The 17,803-nt window shown below is 66.2% G+C and overlaps 3 protein-coding genes across 5 annotated transcripts; 2 read left to right on the plus strand and 1 right to left on the minus strand.

The window, feature by feature from the left end:
- The first annotated feature begins 1,450 nt into the window (after positions 1-1,450).
- On the plus strand, positions 1,451-6,753 carry LOC115339843 (phospholipid transfer protein). Its single transcript, XM_030010380.2, is given in 18 exon segments — positions 1,451-2,149; positions 2,151-2,252; positions 2,255-2,277; positions 3,014-3,132; positions 3,356-3,455; positions 3,528-3,656; positions 3,821-3,976; positions 4,169-4,232; positions 4,368-4,431; positions 4,550-4,641; positions 4,780-4,956; positions 5,140-5,199; positions 5,301-5,462; positions 5,668-5,735; positions 5,818-5,860; positions 6,061-6,124; positions 6,212-6,288; positions 6,404-6,753. Coding segments are annotated over 18 exon segments (2,109 nt in total). The 5' UTR covers positions 1,451-1,681; the 3' UTR covers positions 6,545-6,753.
- A 328-nt stretch (positions 6,754-7,081) lies between these two features.
- Positions 7,082-14,679, minus strand: CTSA (cathepsin A). 2 transcript variants are annotated; one of them, XM_030010139.2, is made up of 15 exons: positions 14,491-14,679; positions 11,335-11,492; positions 11,118-11,229; positions 10,945-10,995; positions 10,595-10,681; positions 10,335-10,490; positions 9,864-9,955; positions 9,437-9,521; positions 9,209-9,300; positions 8,909-8,987; positions 8,611-8,759; positions 8,462-8,537; positions 8,263-8,352; positions 8,007-8,108; positions 7,082-7,813 (listed from the first exon to the last, which is right to left on the minus strand). In XM_030010139.2, the coding sequence occupies exons 2-15, from the start codon at positions 11,490-11,492 to the stop codon at positions 7,730-7,732; spliced, it is 1,413 nt and encodes a 470-aa protein (XP_029865999.2). In that variant the 5' UTR covers positions 14,491-14,679; the 3' UTR covers positions 7,082-7,729. The 2 variants fall into 2 exon arrangements, with proteins under 2 accessions (XP_029865999.2, XP_029866000.1); XM_030010140.2 differs by lacking the exon at positions 14,491-14,679 and adding an exon at positions 11,650-11,744.
- Positions 11,919-16,152, plus strand: NEURL2 (neuralized E3 ubiquitin protein ligase 2). 2 transcript variants are annotated; one of them, XM_041122400.1, is made up of 2 exons: positions 11,919-13,382; positions 15,762-16,152. In XM_041122400.1, exons 1-2 carry the CDS (start codon positions 12,703-12,705, stop codon positions 15,967-15,969), a joined length of 888 nt encoding a protein of 295 aa, XP_040978334.1. In that variant the 5' UTR covers positions 11,919-12,702; the 3' UTR covers positions 15,970-16,152. The 2 variants fall into 2 exon arrangements, with proteins under 2 accessions (XP_040978334.1, XP_029866002.1); XM_030010142.2 differs by having other exon boundaries at positions 11,928-13,378.
- The last annotated feature ends 1,651 nt before the right edge of the window (positions 16,153-17,803 follow it).

Below are 17,803 nucleotides of genomic sequence, written 5' to 3' on the forward strand. Positions count from 1 at the left end.
GCAGCGGCCCAGCTGGGTGCCCGCAGCGGGGCTTCCGCCGCCCGGCGGGGCCCGGCGGCCGCTCCCTGCCGACGGCTCGGCCCGTGGGCCGGGCCCTGGCCCCGAGCCGCCGGCCTTGGTCCCCGTGTGGCCTGCGGACAGGAATCCCTCGGGGAGCGCCCCGCTTGCACGTTCCTACTTGCGCACCCGCTCGTTTAGCTGCTAATTCGGCCCGCCGAGTCGGTTTCGGGGAAGGCCGCACACCTCGGCCGCCGTGGCGGGCGGTGGCTGCGCGTGGTGGGACGGTTGTGCCGGCGTGTGCCCAGCCGTGCGCCTGCCCTGCGCCCGGTGCGGACGCTGGCGCAGAGATGAGCGGCCGCGCTCCTCGATATCGCTCCCTTGCTCCGAAGCTGCTGCTGCCGGAGGCACGGCGTGGCTGCCTTCCCGCGTGGCTCGTTGGGGTGCGTGCCCAGCTGCGCTCCCCAGCGTGGATGCAGCTCTCGCCGGCGCGGCAGCGGGGCCCACCTCGCTGGTTTCTCTGTGCCCACCAGTTGCATCCTCCCGGAGCCCCGGGCTGCATGCTCGCTGGGGCAGACGTGCCGCTGCTGCCCCTGCAAGAGAGAGTGGTACTTGCAGCATGGCGGGAGCAGTCTGCATCCAGCCCAACACACGTGCTGGAGGATGATGTGGGGTGGGGAAGGGGGACATGGCAGTTACTGGGTCCTGCCTCCTGCCGGGCTGGGATAGTTTTTGAAGGGGGCTGCAGGAGCCTCTGCCATCCCCTCACAGCTGGTGGGGATGGGCTGCGAGTGGAGCCCGCAGACCCTGGACACACACGCCCATTGGCGCGGCTGTTCTGCACGCAGAGACACAGCCGACCTTCTGCCACAGGCCTGCGGCCTCAGCTCGCTGGCAGCCGATGGCCACCGCTGGCTCACGGCTCTCGTGGAGATGGGCTGGGGCAGCTGTGGGGCCGTTTCCTGCCCTTTGCCTCTGGAGCATCCCTGTTGCCCAGCTTTCCGAAGGGCTTTCCATCTTCCTGGGCGGCAGCCCGACCTGCTGGCTCTCCCAGAAGTCCTGCCCTCTGCTCTGAGAGCACCGGGGTCAGTTTAATGAGTTAATGCTGGCAAAGCAGTTCTGGAGGGATAAGTGCTGTGTAAGCACTAAGTCTCCCAAGTCTCCCTGCGTTCGGAGCACGAGCCCCACACAGCCCGGCTCTGCTGCCCTACAGCACAGATAATCACCCGGCACGCAAAGCATTGGCTCAGGCCAACCCCTTGTTGCACGGCCCGGGAGGGAGAGGGGACTCTGCGGAGGGACAGCGTGAAGCCTCGATCCTTGGAGCGAGGAGGCTCAAGGGGCCAAAGGGGGTGGTGGGAGCAGGGGCAGGCAGGGCCCTCGGCGGCATGGGGAGGAGGCAGCCCCGGCCCGAGGAGCCGCCTGTCCTCTGTGTGACGGGTGTTTGCAGGGGTGGGATGGAGCAGGATGGCAGCGTGGGCGCTGCTGGGGCCAATTTGGCATCGCCCCTACAAGCCCCGGTGCCTGCCAGGCTGCCGGCAGCGAGCTGGGAAGTCCAGTCAGAGGCACGTCCTGCGGACCCCGAGCTGCCCGGTTTGTGCCAGGGGCCTGGGCAGCAGCTGTCGGAGGAGCGCTGAGGATCGGGCAGCCTCGGCAGCTTCTCTGCTTGGGGCTCACCTCACAGATGGGCACGAACCAGCCTCCGTCGGCACCCCCGGAGCCACGGAGCCTGGGTTGGACCCCGGCCCTGGCGCAGACCCCGCTGGGCAGGGCTGGAGCTGGCAGGGGGCGGCTGGGGGAGCTCGGCCACTGGCAGAGGCTTCATAACACAGACTGGGGAGGCTGCCCCGACATGACGGACCCCTCGGACCGCATTTGCACGCGTGCCCCTCGCAGGGCTGAGCGCCCCCGGGGTGCCGGCGAGGCCCAGGGACGTGGTGCGTGGCTGCGCGTGCGGGACACGCGGGGAGCTGTGTTTGCGATGGGGGAGGAAGGCTGGGAGCTCAGCCCAGAGTCTGGGCGTCTGAGCAACCCACTGTCTTTCTGCCTGTGCTGGCAGGCAGCCGGGGCTCAGCGTGCTGGAGACCTGCATCCTCCCCGTCCCGTCCCGCTGTCTCCTCCCAGCTGTGGGCTCACAAGGAGTGGCAGCTGGTGGGATATATAAAGGCAGGGGAACCTCAGCCAGCTCAAAAGAAACTCTTGGAGCTACTGGTGTTCTCCCTCCCTCCCTTCATGTGATTCAGCTTCCCCACACCAGGGGAGCCGAGGACAAGCCTCACTGTAAGTACCCGAACTGAGCTGGCATTGTGTAGGCAAACCCCCGGGAGCGTGCACAGCCTGGGGGAAGGATGGCGTCGGCTCCGGGCCCTGGGCAGGAGGGTCCCCCGTCCTCTGCCTTGCACAGAAGTGGGGGAAAATGCTGCGGGGGGAGCCCTGGGCCATCCCCACAGTCTTACGGGGAGCTCTGCCTGTTACTGCTGGATGGGGAAGCTCCGGCTCTCATCGTGTGGGCAGGCAGCACATCTCTGGGGCGGGGGGCAGCTGGGGCTGCCCGGGAGGGCTGTGGGGCAGCCCCACAGGAGAGGGCTCCCTTCTCTGCGGGGGCCGGGGTTCCCAATGCAGCAGCGCATGCTGGGCTCACGCCTCGCCGTGCAGTTCTGGGAGCTGGGTGTGTTCAGGGCAGGGTGGGACGCTCTGGAGCCGGTATTCCCGGTGGACGTGAGACCTTGCAGGTCCCGCAGGGTCTGTGCCGGGGGCTTGTGCGCAGCACCCTAGGGTGGGGGCTGTGCCACGCGTGGGCTGCTGGTCCATGGGGGTTCAGGTGATGGGGACCTGGGCAGCATCGGGGGGTTTCGGGGTGTGGGGAGCAGCGGAGCTGTGGGGTGTTCCTCAGGGCCGTCCCCTGCCCTGGGGCTGCGAGCAGGGTGGGCAGCAGCCGCCTCCCTCCCAGGGTGGCTGGGTGTCCCCTGCGTGCCCCTCTGGGCCAGCCCGTGCTGACCCTGCTCTCCGCTTCCAGGTGCGAGATGGCTGCCGGCAGCTGCCGCCTCCTCCTCTTCCTCCTGCCCTGGCTGGTCACGGCCTCGCACAGCCCACCCGGCTGCAAGATCCGGATTACCTCTAAGGGGCTGGACCTGGGTAAGGGGCTGGACGGGACCCCGATCTCAGGGCCTGGGTGAGAGGGAGGTTGGGACGCTGCTCCTGGGGTCTGCACTTGAGTAAGGCTCTTGGCTGGGACCCCTGCCCGCACTGCCCGCATGTGGGGCAGCTGGAGAGGAGCCGGGGGACTGGCTGGGGGCAATGCTGCCGGGAGGGCAGCACAGCCTGGCTGCGGCCAGCCCAGGCTCGCTTTGCTTTGCAGTGAAGCAGGAGGGGCTGCGCTTCGTGGAGCAGGAGCTGCAGAACATCACGGTGTCGGACCTGCATGGGAAGGAGGGGCAGTTCCACTACAACATCAGCCAGTGAGTGCTGCCCGCTCCCTGCACACGCAGCTCCCCATGTCCATCTGACCATCTCTATCCCCTCCCCTGCAGGGTCAAGGTGATGGACCTGCAGCTGGCATTTTCTGACCTGCACTTCCAGCCTCAGCAGCACCTTGTCTTCAACATCAAAAACGCCTCCATCAGCCTGCGCTTCCGGAGACAGCTGCTCTACTGGTTCTTGTGAGCTACCTCCCCTCTCCCGCTCCCCCAGGCACCAGCTTACCCCACCGCTGGGCCACAGCCGCTGCTTGGCTGTGCCTGCTGGATGCCATGGGTGCCTTGCTGCACTGCCCTGCAGCTCATAGGAGCTGTGCACTCCTCTCGTCTGCTTTTGTCACTTCTAGCTATGACATTGGGTCCATCAATGCCTCTGCGGATGGCGTCCACATTCACACAGTGCTGCAGCTGGCCAAGGATGAGGCTGGGCGCCTGAAGATCTCTAACATCAGCTGCAATGCCTCCATTGCCAGAATGCACGCAGGCTTCTCCGGCACACTCAGGTACACCCAACCCCACCACAGCAGCCCTGTCCTCTGCTGGGCCAGCTCCGCCTGTGCCCAGCTCCCCGACCCCCCTTTCTGCACCCTTGGGACTTCCCCATCCCAGGCTGTGCGCTCACATGGGGATGGAGGGACAGGGCTGGAGCCACAGGGGAAGGCAGGCAGCTGCAGAGCTGCTGTTGTGTCCTGCAGGAAGGTCTATGAGTTCCTGAGCACCTTCATCGTCACAGGGATGCGCTTCCTCCTCAGCCAGCAGGTATGGCTGAGTGCAGACAGGCGATGGAGCCTGGGGGAACCTCACCTTGCCCTGCCCCGCAGCAGGAGAAGGGTCTGGGATCCTCGTCCAGACCTGGGAGCAATTCCCCTCTTAGCCCAGACCCTTGCCTTTCAGATCTGCCCGTCCCTGGAGCATGCCAGCCTGGTGCTGCTGAACTCTGTGCTGGACACGGTGCCGGGTAAGTGTTGCCCTGGGGGAAGGGACCAGACCCCACTCACGATGGGGAGGGTAGAGCTGGGCATTGGACTGCTGGGCAGCCCGCAGGCTTCGTCATGACAGCACATCTTCCCTGGCAGTGAGGAACTATGTGGATGAGCACATCGGGATTGACTACTCCCTCCTGCGGGATCCAGCTGTCTCCATGGACACCCTCGACCTAGACTTCAAGGTGAACACTGGATCCTGCCCTGCCAACCCTCCCACCATCCCCATGGGGGCGGCTGTGCCAGCCTGCACACTGGGCACCACGGAGCGAGCAGGGTGGGCTGCGATACGGCTGCAGAAACGTCTCCTGTTCTTGGCCCAGGGCATGTTCTTCCCCCGTGCGAGAGAGAACCAGGAGCTGGAGAACCACGCGGTGGAGCCGGTGATCAAGGAGACCGAGCGTATGGTCTACGTTGCCTTCTCCGAGTACTTCTTTGACTCGGCCATGCACGCGTACTTCCAGGCAGGTGTGCTGACCATAGAACTCCAGGGGGAGAAGGTAAGCAGTGCCAGATCACCCAGCTATGCACAGGCAGCTCTCTGCGGGCAGGGGCCCGCTGCCAGGCAGGAGGGAGGGCTGGGCTTTGCCTGCAGAGCAGAAGAGGTGCCATCCAGGGAGCAGCTTTGCTGGGATCAACAGCAACTGCTAGCTTACCCTCCGATGGTTTGTCCTCCCTGCAAGGTGCCCAAGGACCTGGAGGTTTTGCTGAGAGCCACCTTCTTCGGGACCATCTTCATGCTGGTAAGAGGAGCACCCAGCCGGGGCGGGAGGCATAGGGGAGCCACTGGGGCAGAGCACAGCCCTGCCCAGCTCCATGCCTTCAGCTCACGTGCCTTCCTCAGAGCCCTGCTGTGGATGCTCCCCTGCGGCTGGTGCTGCAGGTGTCAGCTCCCCCCCGCTGCATCATCAAACCCTCGGGCACCTCAGTCTCCGTCTCTGCCTTCCTCAACATCTCACTGGTGCCCCCGGGCCGCCCTGCTGTCCAGCTCTCCAGCATGGCCATGGTGAGTGGGGGGGCTGGCCAGGAGGTGTGCGTGTGGCCAGGGCTCCCTGTCCAGCCACCCCAGTGCGCACGGGAAGAGTGTTTCCCACCCCACGTGGGAAGGCTCCAGTGTCCCAAAGCAGAGGGAGAGCAAGAGGAGCAGCCAGCCTGGCCAGCTGCCTGCAGTGGGCACAGCAGGGCTACGATTCAGCCTTCTCTCTCCTCAGGAAACGAAGCTGAGCGCCAAGGTGTTTCTGCAAGGGAAGGCGCTGCGCGTGCAGCTGGACCTGCGACGGTACGGCCCGTGCTGGGGTCCTGCGCAGGCTGCGGGGAAGGTCCCCTCCGCACCTCGCTCATGGCAGCTTTCTCCCCTGCAGGTTTCGCATCTACTCCAAGCAGTCTGCGCTGGAGTCGCTAGCGGTGAGCGGACCCATGCCAGCCTGGGGGGTCCGGCCTCCCTTGCTAGCCCCCAGCCGCAGCACGGGGCAGGCTCAGGCAGGGGCTGCGCATCGCAGGACGCCCCTTCTAGCCTACCCAGTGCTAAGTGCGGGCATGCCCGGCCCAGGCAGGCAGGTCTGTTGCCGCTGCCGGTGCGCTCACGCACACTTCTCTCTCCCCAGCTGTTCTCACTGCAGGCCCCACTGAAGACCCTGCTGCAGCTGACGATCATGCCACTCATTAATGGTAGGCATCACCACTGCCCACACACAGCCGAGCTTGGGGCAGGGGTACAGTGGGACTCGGCTTCACAGCATCTCTCCCTCCCTGCAGAGAGGACTAAAAAGGGCGTGCAGATCCCACTGCCAGAAGGCATGGACTTCACCAAGGAGGTGGTCACCAACCATGCGGTAAGTGGCGGGATGGGGACAGCCTGGGCCCCCCCCAGCAGGCACAGGGACCACGTCCTGCTGGGGTAGGGTGCAGTCACACTCAGCCTTGCCCTAATCCTCTTCCCTGTCGCAGGGATTCCTCACGGTGGGAGCTGATCTCCACTTCTCCAAGGGGCTGCGGGAAGTGATTGAGAAATACCGCCCAGTCCCTACCGCCCCTGCCTACCCCAGCTCACAGCCTGCAGAGCCCAGTGTGGACCCCCACCAGCTCTAGCTCCTCTCCCCACTTGCTCCTTCACCCTGGACTGAGGGCAGATCCCGGGCTGGACCCGTAGACTGTAGGTAGGAAGCAGCTTCCCCAGTACCACTGGCATGTCCTGCAGGGTGCCTGTGCCCTGGTGGGTAGCAGCAAGGCGGAGACGGCTGCTCTGGGAACCCCTGCTGCACCCCTTCTCATTACACTAATAAACCACTCGACTCCAACCTGCACGGCCTCGTTGCTTGGAGGACGTGCCCACGCTGCACTGCATGGCTGCCAGCATGTGGGGGGAGATGGGGAAGGCGGCAGACGGCGCTGCTCCCCCGGCTCAAGGTACTTGGGAGGCAGACACAGCTCAGAACAGGGGCAGAGGGGCTCAGAGCAACTGCGCTGCCCCTGCTCTTGCGGGTGGCTTGTTCCCAGGCCTCACCTCACCTTCCACTCACCTGTGCTGCATGCTCAGCACATACTGGTACTCCTCGGAGAGCAAAGGAAAGCAAAGCGGGGGGTAGCAGAGCAGCGCAAGGAGCTGGGCAATGAGGAGCAGAACCACCTTGTTCAGAGAGTTTATTGCGAGTTCCCAGAAGCACTGCATGCCCCAGACAGTGAGCGGGCAGTGGGATTGTCTTTGTGGTAAGCCTCCTTCACCGGGATCAGATGTGGGAGCAGTTTGGAGGGGAGGAGAAAGCCCCTGCAGGAGCAGTGCCCAGCTGCCCGCAGCCACCGCGTGAACTGTGCTTTCCTAGCAGGGGGCAGCTGCCTCGGAGCCCGCCCAGGGTTGTGTGCGTGCAGTGGCCGCGGGACAGAGGGGAAGTGGTGGGGACTGCTCCCTTCCCAAGAGGGAAGTAGCTGCCTCCCCAGACAGGGAGGAGGAGAGACAGGAAGCCACAAGCGAGGAGACGGCTGCAGCAGGGGCAGGACTCCTCACCCAGCAAGGACAGAGACCCTGGGACTCATCCCCGCCAGCCCGCACCCCCCACCCACTGCAGGCAGCCCCGTCCTCCACCCTGTCCAGCCGAGCACCATCCTGCAGGGCTGGGCAGAGCCCGGGGCCGGAGCAGGGAGCCCCACCGGCTGCAGGAGTGACTCGTTTCATGGAGCAGGGAGCCCGGGCGCAGCTGAGCGGCAGCGAGGATGGGCTGTGCGGGAGGTGCCGGGTGGTGAGGGCAGCCGGGGTGCCAGGCGCTGCCTCCACAGCTCCTAGTAAGGCTCATTCTTAATGAAGCGGCTGAACATGGTGAAGGCAGCAAGCGGCCGGTCCGTGGGCACCATGTGGCCAGCTCCCTGTGGGAAACGGGCAGCAGCAGATCAGTGCCGGCCGTAGGGCTGCCGCAGCCCTGCGACCGCCTCCAGCCCCAGGCTGCCCGCAGCACAGCCAGCACCGCCCCACTCTGACCACAGCACTGGTGTCTGGCACGCCCGCCCACGCTGTGGTCAGCAGCCCTCTCCCTGTCTCCCCAGAGCCCCCCGGCCCTACCTTGACTGTGAGGAAGGCGATGTTGGTAAATTCCTTCACAAAGCCCCCAATCTGGTTCTCGCCTCCTTCAGTGTAGAGCCAGGGCCGGCGAGCCACCTGCACCTGGGACCGGCAGCAGCACCCTCAGTGCCCCGGCTGCTCGAGGCAGGCGGCCAGCCCTGCCCACACTCTCGCCGCAGCCAGCCCCAGCGCGCAGCCGACTGCACAGCCTGGAACTGGTGACCGGCCTGGCCCAGGCCCTGCTCTGCCCACTTACCTTCTGGCAGAGGGAGTCCACAAACCACTCATCCCCGAGGAAGTTGCAGGCCATGTCGACGTCCCCGTTGTACACCAGGATCCGGTACTTCTGCAGAGCAGAAGGAGGGTGAGTGTTTCGCAGGGCAGCAGCCCTGGCCAGGCAGGAGGCTGGTTTGGCAGAGCTGGTCCCAGGGCCCAGTGGGCTCCCCCGCACGCACCATGGCTCCGAGCAGCTTCAGGTACTGGTCGTTCATCTGCATGTACAGGCGCTTGTAGTAGCGGTTCACCTCAAAGCTGCGGAGGAAGCGTCAGCGTCATGCGGCTGCTCACACTCACAGCAGTCCCTCCCCACCCAGAGCTTGCTCACCTGCACACCTGCCACTCCAGGGCATCAGGGGAGATGTGGAGAGCCTTCCTCACCTCTGGGGAGTTCAGATACGTGCTGAGGGCTGTGGAGTTGGTGCAGGGTGGGTCCATCCGGACCTTATTCCGGGCTACCGGCATCCGGAACAGGTTCTGGGAGAGAGTCAGGAGAGTCCCTACCATAGCAGCACCTGGTGCTACCCCATGGGAGCAGCCGCTCTCTGCCCCCTCCTGCCCAGAGGCAGCACTGCTGGCCGGGCAGAGGATGCTCACAGCCCAGTGACACGGGTGCCTGGGCTCACCTGCCGCCAGGAGAACCTCATTGGCATCCGGATGAAGGAGTTGCCCAGGTCATGTGTGATGAGACAGCCACCCTCGTACCTGCAGCCGGAACGAGCACGGGGATGGGCTGACAGCTCTGGAGGAACAAGGGCTCAGGCCCCTCCCTGGGGGAGTCCTCAACAGCAGCCAGACATGGTCTACCTGTCCCAGAGGGACCCCCTGCCCAGCCCACCATGTCCCTCTGCCAGCCAGGACCCCACACACTGCAAATCAAAGCAAGCTAGTGCCTGGAGACCCGTTTTCCCTGGGGCCACTCTCACCTCATACTCCCAGGGACACCGCCATCGCATGGGGCGTAGAGGTTGTAGATGTTGAGGCCAGACTCCTCCACAATCTGAATCGTCTCCTCCATCTGCAACGAGCCACAAGAAGGGTTTGGGACTCAGCAGGACGCTCGAGGGACATGGGCCCATCCAGAGCCGGGCAGGTGGGTGCTGCTCACAGACACCAGCACTGGGCACGCACTCAGGGGCTCCAGCTCCCCTCACCTTGAGCGTGCAGTTCAGGTTGGAGTTGTCATGGAAGTTGCACTTCTCTTTGGAGCAGCAGAAGGCCTGCAAGTCCTTCCACAGCCTGCAGGCAGAGACCAGGGGACTTGGACCACACTGCCCAGGCGGCAACGCCGACACAAAGCCAGCAGCCGTGGCCACAGCCGTGCCGCAGCCTCCCTGCCCAGTGGCTGCACAGCACATGGCTCGGCCCGGTGCCCTGTGTGCCCCACGAACAAATGCACCTGCCCATGGGAGCTGCCCAGGACAAGGGGCCATCTCCACAGCCCGGCTGCTGGCCCACATCAGGCCAGGAGCTTCCCTTGTCCCGCACACCACCGACCCAGCCAGCCCCATCCCACACCATGCCCCTGTCCTGCTCGCCCAGGGACAGCGCATCTAGCAGCAGCATTCCCCCTCCTCTTACTCAGTCCCCAGCAGGCCGTGGTAATAGGCAAAGTAAACCAGGGAGTTGTCATTGATCTCGTAGGATGAGAGGCCATTTCCCACAGCGATTCCCTGCAAGGCAAGAAGAAAACAACTCTGTTGTGTTCCAGCTCCCCACAGGGCAGCCGCAGCCACAGCGGCATCAGGCAGGAAACAGATACGGCACTGTTTACTCCACAGAGAGAACAGGAAGGGTCAGGGGTGCCTGAGAACACTCCCCGGTCCCATGCGATGCAGCAGGGACGGACACGTCTGCCAGCAGCTGCTGCCAGCACCTCAGGAGAAGATGAAAGGCCACGGGGCCAGACCCGCCCTACGCCCCGGAGGGGGCCCTGCATGCCGGCTACACAGCCGGTCCCACCCCGGTACCACTCGAGAGCCCCAGCGAGGTCCTGCCAAGCCCTCTGCTCCCCGGCTCAGGCCAGGCCAGCGGCAGAGCCCAGCCGCTCACCTTCAGGTTGAGGCTGGGGTCCTGCATCACCCACTCCGCCAGCGTGGGGATGTAGACCCCCCCATAGCTCTCGCCCGTGAGAAAGAGATCGTTCTTGGAGTACTCGGGGAAGAGCCGGAGGAAATCCTTCAGCGCCAGGTAGTTGTTGCGAGCGACCTGCAGGCAGGAGGAGACAGGGGTCAGGCAGCAAGACAGGACTCCCAGCGCCCAGGCAGGGGCAGGCAGGAGGCAGGTCCCTCCCAGCAGCCTGGGTCACTCGCCTCGGTGTCGTTTGTGGCGTACTTCTTGTCCTCGGAGTACGAGAAGCCGACGCCAGCAGGGGACTCCAGGTAGAGCACGTTGGCAATCTGCAGGGACGGCAGAGGAGCTGGAGATCAGGGGAAACCCCCCCCCCCCTCCCCGGGCTCGGCAAGACAGAGGGCTGCTGGCGGCACCCACGGGTGCCCGGCCGGCCCCAGGGCTGTGCTGGGGGGACCACATTCCAGCCCGGCTCCACAGCAGACTCAAGAGGAGGGCGTGTTGGGCAGGGCTCCGTCCAGAGGGCAGGAGAAACTGGCTTGGGGCCACCCTCTCCCCACAGCCATGGAGGCTGCAGTGCCTGCGCCCGTACCTTGTTCCAGGCGTAGTCGTTGTACTTCAGCGTGACCCCGTCAGGCTGGATCTGGGGAAGCGGAAGGCAGTGACCGATGGGCACAACCAGGCCGGCCCCAGTGAGACGGCTCATGCCATGCAGCCTGCCGGCCCCCGGCGGCCCTGAGCCGCGGGACGGCTGTGACTACTGACCAGGAAGGGGCCGTGCTCCTTCAGGAAGCCCTCCATGGAGCTGCAGCCGGGGCCCCCATTCAGCCACAACACCAGGGGGCTGCTCTGGGGGTTGCTCTGGGCCTCCACAAACCTGCAGACGCACGGCCGTCAGTCCCCGGTGCCCGGCCGGGCCCCCACCCCGGCTGCTCGGGGCGCGGCCCGGCACCACCCCCGGTACCGGCGCGGCCCCACGTACCAGTAGTGCAGGTGCTGGCCCGGCCCGGCGCAGAGGTAGCCCGAGAAGTGCCGGAAGGAGGGCTGCTTGGTCAGCCCCGGCAGGAAGGTCACCTCGTGGCCCGGGGGGGCGGCCCAGCTCAGCCCCAGCAGCAGCGCGCCCAGCAGCACCGGCCCCATCTGCGGGGGGGCGGGAGGGGAGGTCGGGGCGCTGCCGGCCGGGACCGGCCGCGGCCCCAGCAGCGCCCCACGGCCGCCCCGCCGCCCCACGGCCGCCCCGCTCCCCCGGTGCCCTCCTCCCCGCCCCCCCCGGCCCGGTTCGGCCCGGCCCGCTGACCCCGGCCGCTCCCGGCGCGGCTCTCGCAGGCGGCGATCCCGGCGGGCACATGACACCCGCCCATATGACCTCTGGTGCTCACGTGAGCGGGGCGGGGCCTCGCGGCCGCCAATCAGCGCCCCGGCGGCGGCCGGCCCCTGCCCCGCTCCCGCGTACGCACGTGGGAGCGGCTCCGGCCCCGACCGGCGGGACGGGACCGGGACGGGGACCGGGGGGGGGGACAGGCGGGACGGGGAGCCCCGGCACGGGAGGGAGCGGGGACCCGGCCCCGGCGGGAGCCCGCGGCCCCCTGCGGGCACGACGGCGGCAGCCGGAGGCGGGGGTGCGGCGCCCGGCGGGCATCGGCGGGTACTGCCGGCTGCCACCGGGCACAGCGGGGACGGCCGGGCACCGCCGGTGACAGCTGGGTGCCACCGGGCACCGCTGGCTACAGCCGGGCTCTGCCGGGCATCACCGCATACAGCCGGGCACTGCCGGGCATCACCACATACAACCGGGCAGCACTGGGCACAGCTGGACACTGGCGGGCAGCACCGGGCACCGCCCGGGCATCACTGGGTACAGCCAGGCACTGCCAGGCATCACTGCACACAGCCAGGCACCACCGGGCAGCACTGGGCACTGCCAGGCACTGCCAGGCAGCACTGGTACAGCCAGGCACTGCTGGGCATCACCACATACAGCCAGGCATCACTGGGCACTGCCGGGCATCACCAGGTACAACCAGGCACTACCAGGCACTGCTGGGCATCACCACATACAGCTGGGCAGCACCAGGTACAACCGGGCACCGCCAGGCATCACCAGGTACAGCTGGGCACTGCCGGGCACCCAGGCACAGGCGGGCAGCGCCGGGCAGGCACTGCATGGAGCGCCTGCAGCCCCGGAGAGGCCGGTGGGGCCTGGCTGCGCCCCAGCAGACAGGGGGTCCCCTCCCGCCCTCCCCCGCGGCACTAGGACCCCTCCGAGCCATCCTGGCTGTCCCTGCCCGGAGGAGCCGTCACCACCTCGCAGCAGCTGTGACGGGGACGGTTAAAAATAGCGGTGGCGGCGATGGCTGCCCGGTGCCGCCTCGCCGCGCGCTTTCACCACGTCCACGGCACCAATGTCCGCCTGGACGCTTCGCGGACGCGGGCCACCCGGGTGGAAAGCTTCGCCAACGGGCTCTGCTTCAGCCAGGAGCCGCTGGCGCCCGGGCAGATTTTCCTGGTGGAGATCGAGGAGAAGGAGCTGGGCTGGTGCGGGCATCTGCGCGTGGGGCTGACGGCCCACGACCCCCAGAGCCTGGAGGTGGTGCCCGAGTATTCGCTGCCGGACCTGGTCAACATGGGGGACACCTGGGTGTTCGCCATCACACGGAGCCACAACCGCGTCACGGTGGACGGGGAGGAGGCGCGGGTGCGGAGCCCGGCCTGGGAGCCCTTCCTGCTGATTGAGCGGGTGAGGATCCCCCGCGACACGCTGGTGGGGCGCAGCAGGCCCGGGCGCTACAGCCACATCCTGGACGACCTGTACAAGGCGAACGTGCTGCCCGCGACCGCCCGGCGCAGCCGGATCGGCGTGCTGTATGCCCTGCAGCCCGACGGCACCGCCGACATGCACATCGTCATCAACGGAGAGGACATGGGGCCGAGCGCCAGGCACCTGCCCACCACCCGCCCGCTCTACGCCGTGGTTGATGTCTTCGCCTCCACCAAGAGCGTCCGGGTCATCCCGGTGGAATACGGCTGTAGGTACCTGCCCCCTCCCTGGGGCACGTCCTGCACAGGCCAGGAGCCGGGGGGGGGGGGGGGGGGGGGGGCTCCGGTGGGGTCACCCCCTAGTCCCCAACAGTGGGAGTGTCAGAACATGCCAGGGGGCAGAGTGACACAGGGTAGAGGGCACAGGAGAGCCCCCGGCCCCTGCAGAGCACGGGCAAGACCCTGCCCTGCCGCTGATGGGCAGCGTCTGCCGAAAGCTCTGCCGCGCGAGGCTGCGCCGGGGCCGAGTTCGCACCAGCTCCCAGCACTGGCGGTCGGGGCTGAGCCCAGTCTGGTCGCCCTTCCCGAGCAGAGCGAGGGGGGCGAGTGTTCTGGGCTGCTGTGGACCGCGGGCTGTCGGACCACGGAGCTGTGCCCCTGCTGCGCCACACTCATCCCCAGCCAGATGGACACCGCCGACCGGAGCCCAACGCTGGTGCTTAAGAAGCTCCTTCTCAGGGGCTGGTGAGCCCTCGCCGTGCCCAGCCTTGCCCCACGGGTACGCGGCAGCCCGGAGCTGAGCAATGTCCTGCCTTGGCATCAAAACATCTGGCTGCACCCCACTGCCCGCCCTGGCACTCACGCCATGCCCCCACGCCTGCCGCGTGCCCGGGCTGCGGGGTGCCCAGGGCAGACACCCCGTGATGCCATCCGAGATTGGGTAATATCCAGCATCCCTCGGGCGGCTGGGGAGGGGCTGGGAAGGCCAGTGCTGGTTGCTGGCTTTTGCGAGGAGTCAGGCTAATAAGTGCTAATTACTACCATACTGGACAAGTCAGCAGGTGCTGAGGATTAGGTGAGACGAGAGCCAGAAGGAGAACTGGTGCCGGCTGCCCCTGACCGCCGGGAGCCACCGCTTCTCCCACTGGTGCAACTTTCAGCTGCTTCTGTCTCAGCGCTGAAATCCATGATTCTCCCTGCCAGCTGCTGTGAGCCGGATTATCCAAACAGGGAGGTTAAATGTGCCCGGCTGCCCAGGCCCCCCTGCCCCGGGAGCGTGCCAAGGGTGACCGGCCGGACCCCACGCTGCAGGAGGCCGCTGAGCCGCCTCGAGTGTCCCATCCCCGGCCACTCGCGAGGGACTTGCGCTGGCAGCACGTACCTCTGTGAGAGCTGCCCCCTCCCACCGCAGCCACGGGCTGTGGGTCCCTGCGAGCTCCGCGGCTGGCACAGGCACCGCTGCAGAGGTGCAATCTGGCTTCCTCCCCTCCACTAAGATGTCAGTAGCTCTGGTTTCTGCAACACTTCTGCAGGGTTTAAAAATCAGTCTCAGTGCGGTTCTGTTCCTGGACGGGGTCTGGCTGGTGAAGCGAAAACCAGAAGTGAGCAGCTGAGCCGCTGGCAACATGCGATGTGGCACGGGGGCGGGGAGCAAGAGAGGCAAAGGGCATCAGCTGCCCATCACCCAGCACTCGGCACGACGCAGCCCCACGCCGCCGAGGCGGAGATAAGCACCCCAGCCATCCAAAAACAGCCCCAAGGTCGGGAGCCGGCTGGGCGCAGCGCGGTAGTACTCGGCAGAGCTCTGCTCTGCCCCGGGCGAGCACCCGGAGGCACCGGCCCCCCAGATGGAGACGCGCTCAGCTGCGTGCGGGTGAAATGGCTGGGTCCCAGCTGCGGCTCCACTCCAGCCCAGTGCGATGCCCCGGGGTGCTCTCCTCCGGTTTGGCTCTTGGAGGCAGCGGATGAACCAAGGCCCACAGGCTGCACCTGAGTCAGATCGTTTAAGATCTGAGGAGAGTGCCGGCCGCAGCTAATTGCACCCACGCTGCTGAGCCACCAAGGGCTCCAGAAAGAGGAATCCCACAGGGGCACGTGTCACAGGAGCAGGAAGCGGGCAGAGCCCGCGCTGGCAACCATGGGAACGGTTCAGAAGGTGGTTGTCTCAAAGGCATCGCAGAAGCTGTCTCTGCAGGCAGCACAGCCCCGGCCTGCAGGCGCCCACCTGGCAGCCTGGCACAGCACCGGTGGAAGCAGACCAAGGGAGCGGGATGAAAGGAAAGCGCGGTGTGGGCACGTGAAACCCCAGGGAGCCGCTCCACAGCTCCCAGAGAAAACAAATGCCACGGTAACGCACGGCTTGGGCACGTAACTGTCCTCTCAACCCGCCTCTGAGTAACGGGAAGAGCTTCACTGCCCAGGGCCCTCGAGCTCCCATCCCAGCCGGAGCTGCCTGGCACCAGCTCTTCCGCACAGCTGGCTCGAGCCCAGGGCAGGACAATGCCTGCTCCTGCGGCAGAGCAAACTCACCCACTGCTGCCCTAAAACATGATGCCTCTGGGGAGCCTCGGGGCCCGTCTCCTCCACACCCCTCCGCTCTCAGCCTCACCAGCAACTTGGCCAGCTCAGCTGCTTCTTTCTGTTCTCTTCCAGTTCCCTCCCTACAGACCCTCTGCCGGCTGGTCATCCAGAAGCACATCGTCCACCGCCTGGCCATCGACGGCTTGGACCTGCCCCCGCCACTGAAGAGCTTCTGCCAACACGAGTGAGGTGTGGAGGGTGCTGCCCTGGGCTGCCACCCATGTCGCCAGCCCCACTGGTGATGGCCGGCGGGCTGCCCGGGCAGGATCCGTGCCCCTAGCTGCCCTGTCACCCCCGGGGCGGGCGCCTGCGCACACGGCATGTGCCGCCGAAGGGCCAACGCGAGAGCACGGGCAGTGCATCAGAGGGACTTTCCTCCGTGCAGACGGGTGCGGCAGGGCCGGTGTGCGCGCAGGAGGGTGCCACAGGTCAGAGTGAGCAATAAAGCGCTTCCAGCCAGAAAGCGAGCATGCTGTGGGGGGTGCTGGCACGGAGCAACGCAGAGGGAGCGAGGATTGCTGCCCGACCCACCACGGGCCCGCTGCCATCAGGGCTGTGCTAACTGCTGGCAGCAGGAGGCCCCTGCGCACCAGGGTGCTGGTGGAGCTGGGCTGGCTGGGGTGGGCACCGCAGGACCCGCAGAGCCCCTGCAGCCAGGATACCTGGCCCCACCGGTGGGATCGGCACCCTGCGGTACAAGGCTTCGACACAAGCCCAGCGCCAGGCCAGTCCTCGACAGGGCAAGGCCAGTGCTGGGCAGCTCTGGGGGCTGGTGTGCTGCCCGGCTCCCATCTGGGGGAGGAAGCTGCGGCTTTGGGTTTTTTTTAGTCCCCAGCCAAGGGGACTTTCCTCCCCTTCCATGTCAGGCCATTTTGTGGGGCTGCATGGGGTGCTTCAGGGGAGCTGCCTTCCAGTAAGGTGGGAAGAGTCCCATCAAAGGAGGGCTCGGGGGGCTAGGACCCCCCCTGCGCTTCAGCAGCCACTTGTGGGAGCAGCTCCCTCTCCAGCAAGGAACAAAGCCGGGCTCAGGACCTCTCTGTGGCCCATGAACGAAGCTGGGATCACCCAGGTGGATCAGAGCAAGGGCTGGGCTGGGTGGAGCACGGGAGGGCACGGCACGATGCTCACGTGGAGGGTAAATTACAGCCGGGTGGTTGTCCTGGCCAGGCAGTTTCACTCTTGGGAAAGATGTTTACCCCGAGAGCGAGGATGAGTTATTTCCTGTGCTCCCAATGTGGAGGGGGACGGGGCGGATGCCGGAGGGAAACCCACAGCGCCCAGGGAGCTGCGCTGGCAGCAGCTGTTGCTCAGGCACATGCCTGTGGCCACAGAGGCGGTCACGGTGACCTGGCGCAGGGTCCAGCTATCCCGCCAGCTGGGAAGGGGAGCCCTGCACTCCCCAGCTCCAGGAGCCGGCACTGGGCCCTCCTCCAGACCCCTCGTCCTTCAGCTGGTGGGGACGGCAGCTGGTGTTCCCGCAGTGCCTGGGCTGGGCTGGGAGGGAAGGCAGCGTCAGAGCTGCACAGAGCAAGAGGCAGAGGCAAGAGCCCTCCGAAAATCAGAGGGGTGCCCACACGCGCCAGGAAGAGAGATGGGGAGGGGGCCAGCAGGCAGAGCCCTCCAGGCCTCTTCTACAGCACAGCTAAGGGGTTAAACAAGCAGCTCCAAGTTTACAGAAGGGTGTTTTAGGAAACACTACACTATATTTAGTCAGCGGGATTCGATACTATCAGATAATGTTACAAAACCCTCAATCAAGAGGAAATCCCCAACCACGCAGCAGTCCTACTCCTGCAACGGGCCAACTCTACCGAAACCAAAACATTAATGAAGCAAGCATCAATCGGGGAAAACACCAATTGTGACTGAAACACAGCGATGAGCGAGGTCTCTGATGCCCCCCGCCACGTCCTGCAGGACACAGCCTGCCGTGTCCCAACACAACGGGCTTCAGAGCTGCTGGTACTGGAGTTGTTCTTGCTGGCAAGGGGGGACGGGGAGCTCACCCAGCCTGAGAACAACGCCCGAGGACCAGGCCTTGTTTACTCTTCTCGGCATTTTTCCTCCCCCACCCCGTATGTTTAAAGCCTTTGCTCTCCACCTCACCGCAGCTT

Source organism: Aquila chrysaetos, chromosome 3 (genome assembly GCF_900496995.4).
Source record: "Aquila chrysaetos chrysaetos chromosome 3, bAquChr1.4, whole genome shotgun sequence".
Lineage (NCBI taxonomy): Eukaryota > Metazoa > Chordata > Aves > Accipitriformes > Accipitridae > Aquila > Aquila chrysaetos.

Bases quoted from the DNA above. Each gene is read 5' to 3' on its own strand.
- CTSA (XM_030010140.2), bottom strand. From the start codon at position 11,700: ATGTGCCCGCCGGGATCGCCGCCTGCGAGAGCCGCGCCGGGAGCGGCC. The intron at 8,988-9,208 runs GTGAGAGTGGCC...TTCCGGCTGCAG, and splicing joins GGTGTCCCTGGGAGTATGAG to GTACGAGGGTGGCTGTCTCA. The intron at 8,538-8,610 runs GTGAGCAAGCTC...CTTCCTCCGCAG, and splicing joins CTGGAGTGGCAGGTGTGCAG to CTTTGAGGTGAACCGCTACT.
- NEURL2 (XM_041122400.1), top strand. From the start codon at position 12,703: ATGGCTGCCCGGTGCCGCCTCGCCGCGCGCTTTCACCACGTCCACGGC. The intron at 13,383-15,761 runs GTACCTGCCCCC...GTTCTCTTCCAG, and splicing joins CCGGTGGAATACGGCTGTAG to TTCCCTCCCTACAGACCCTC.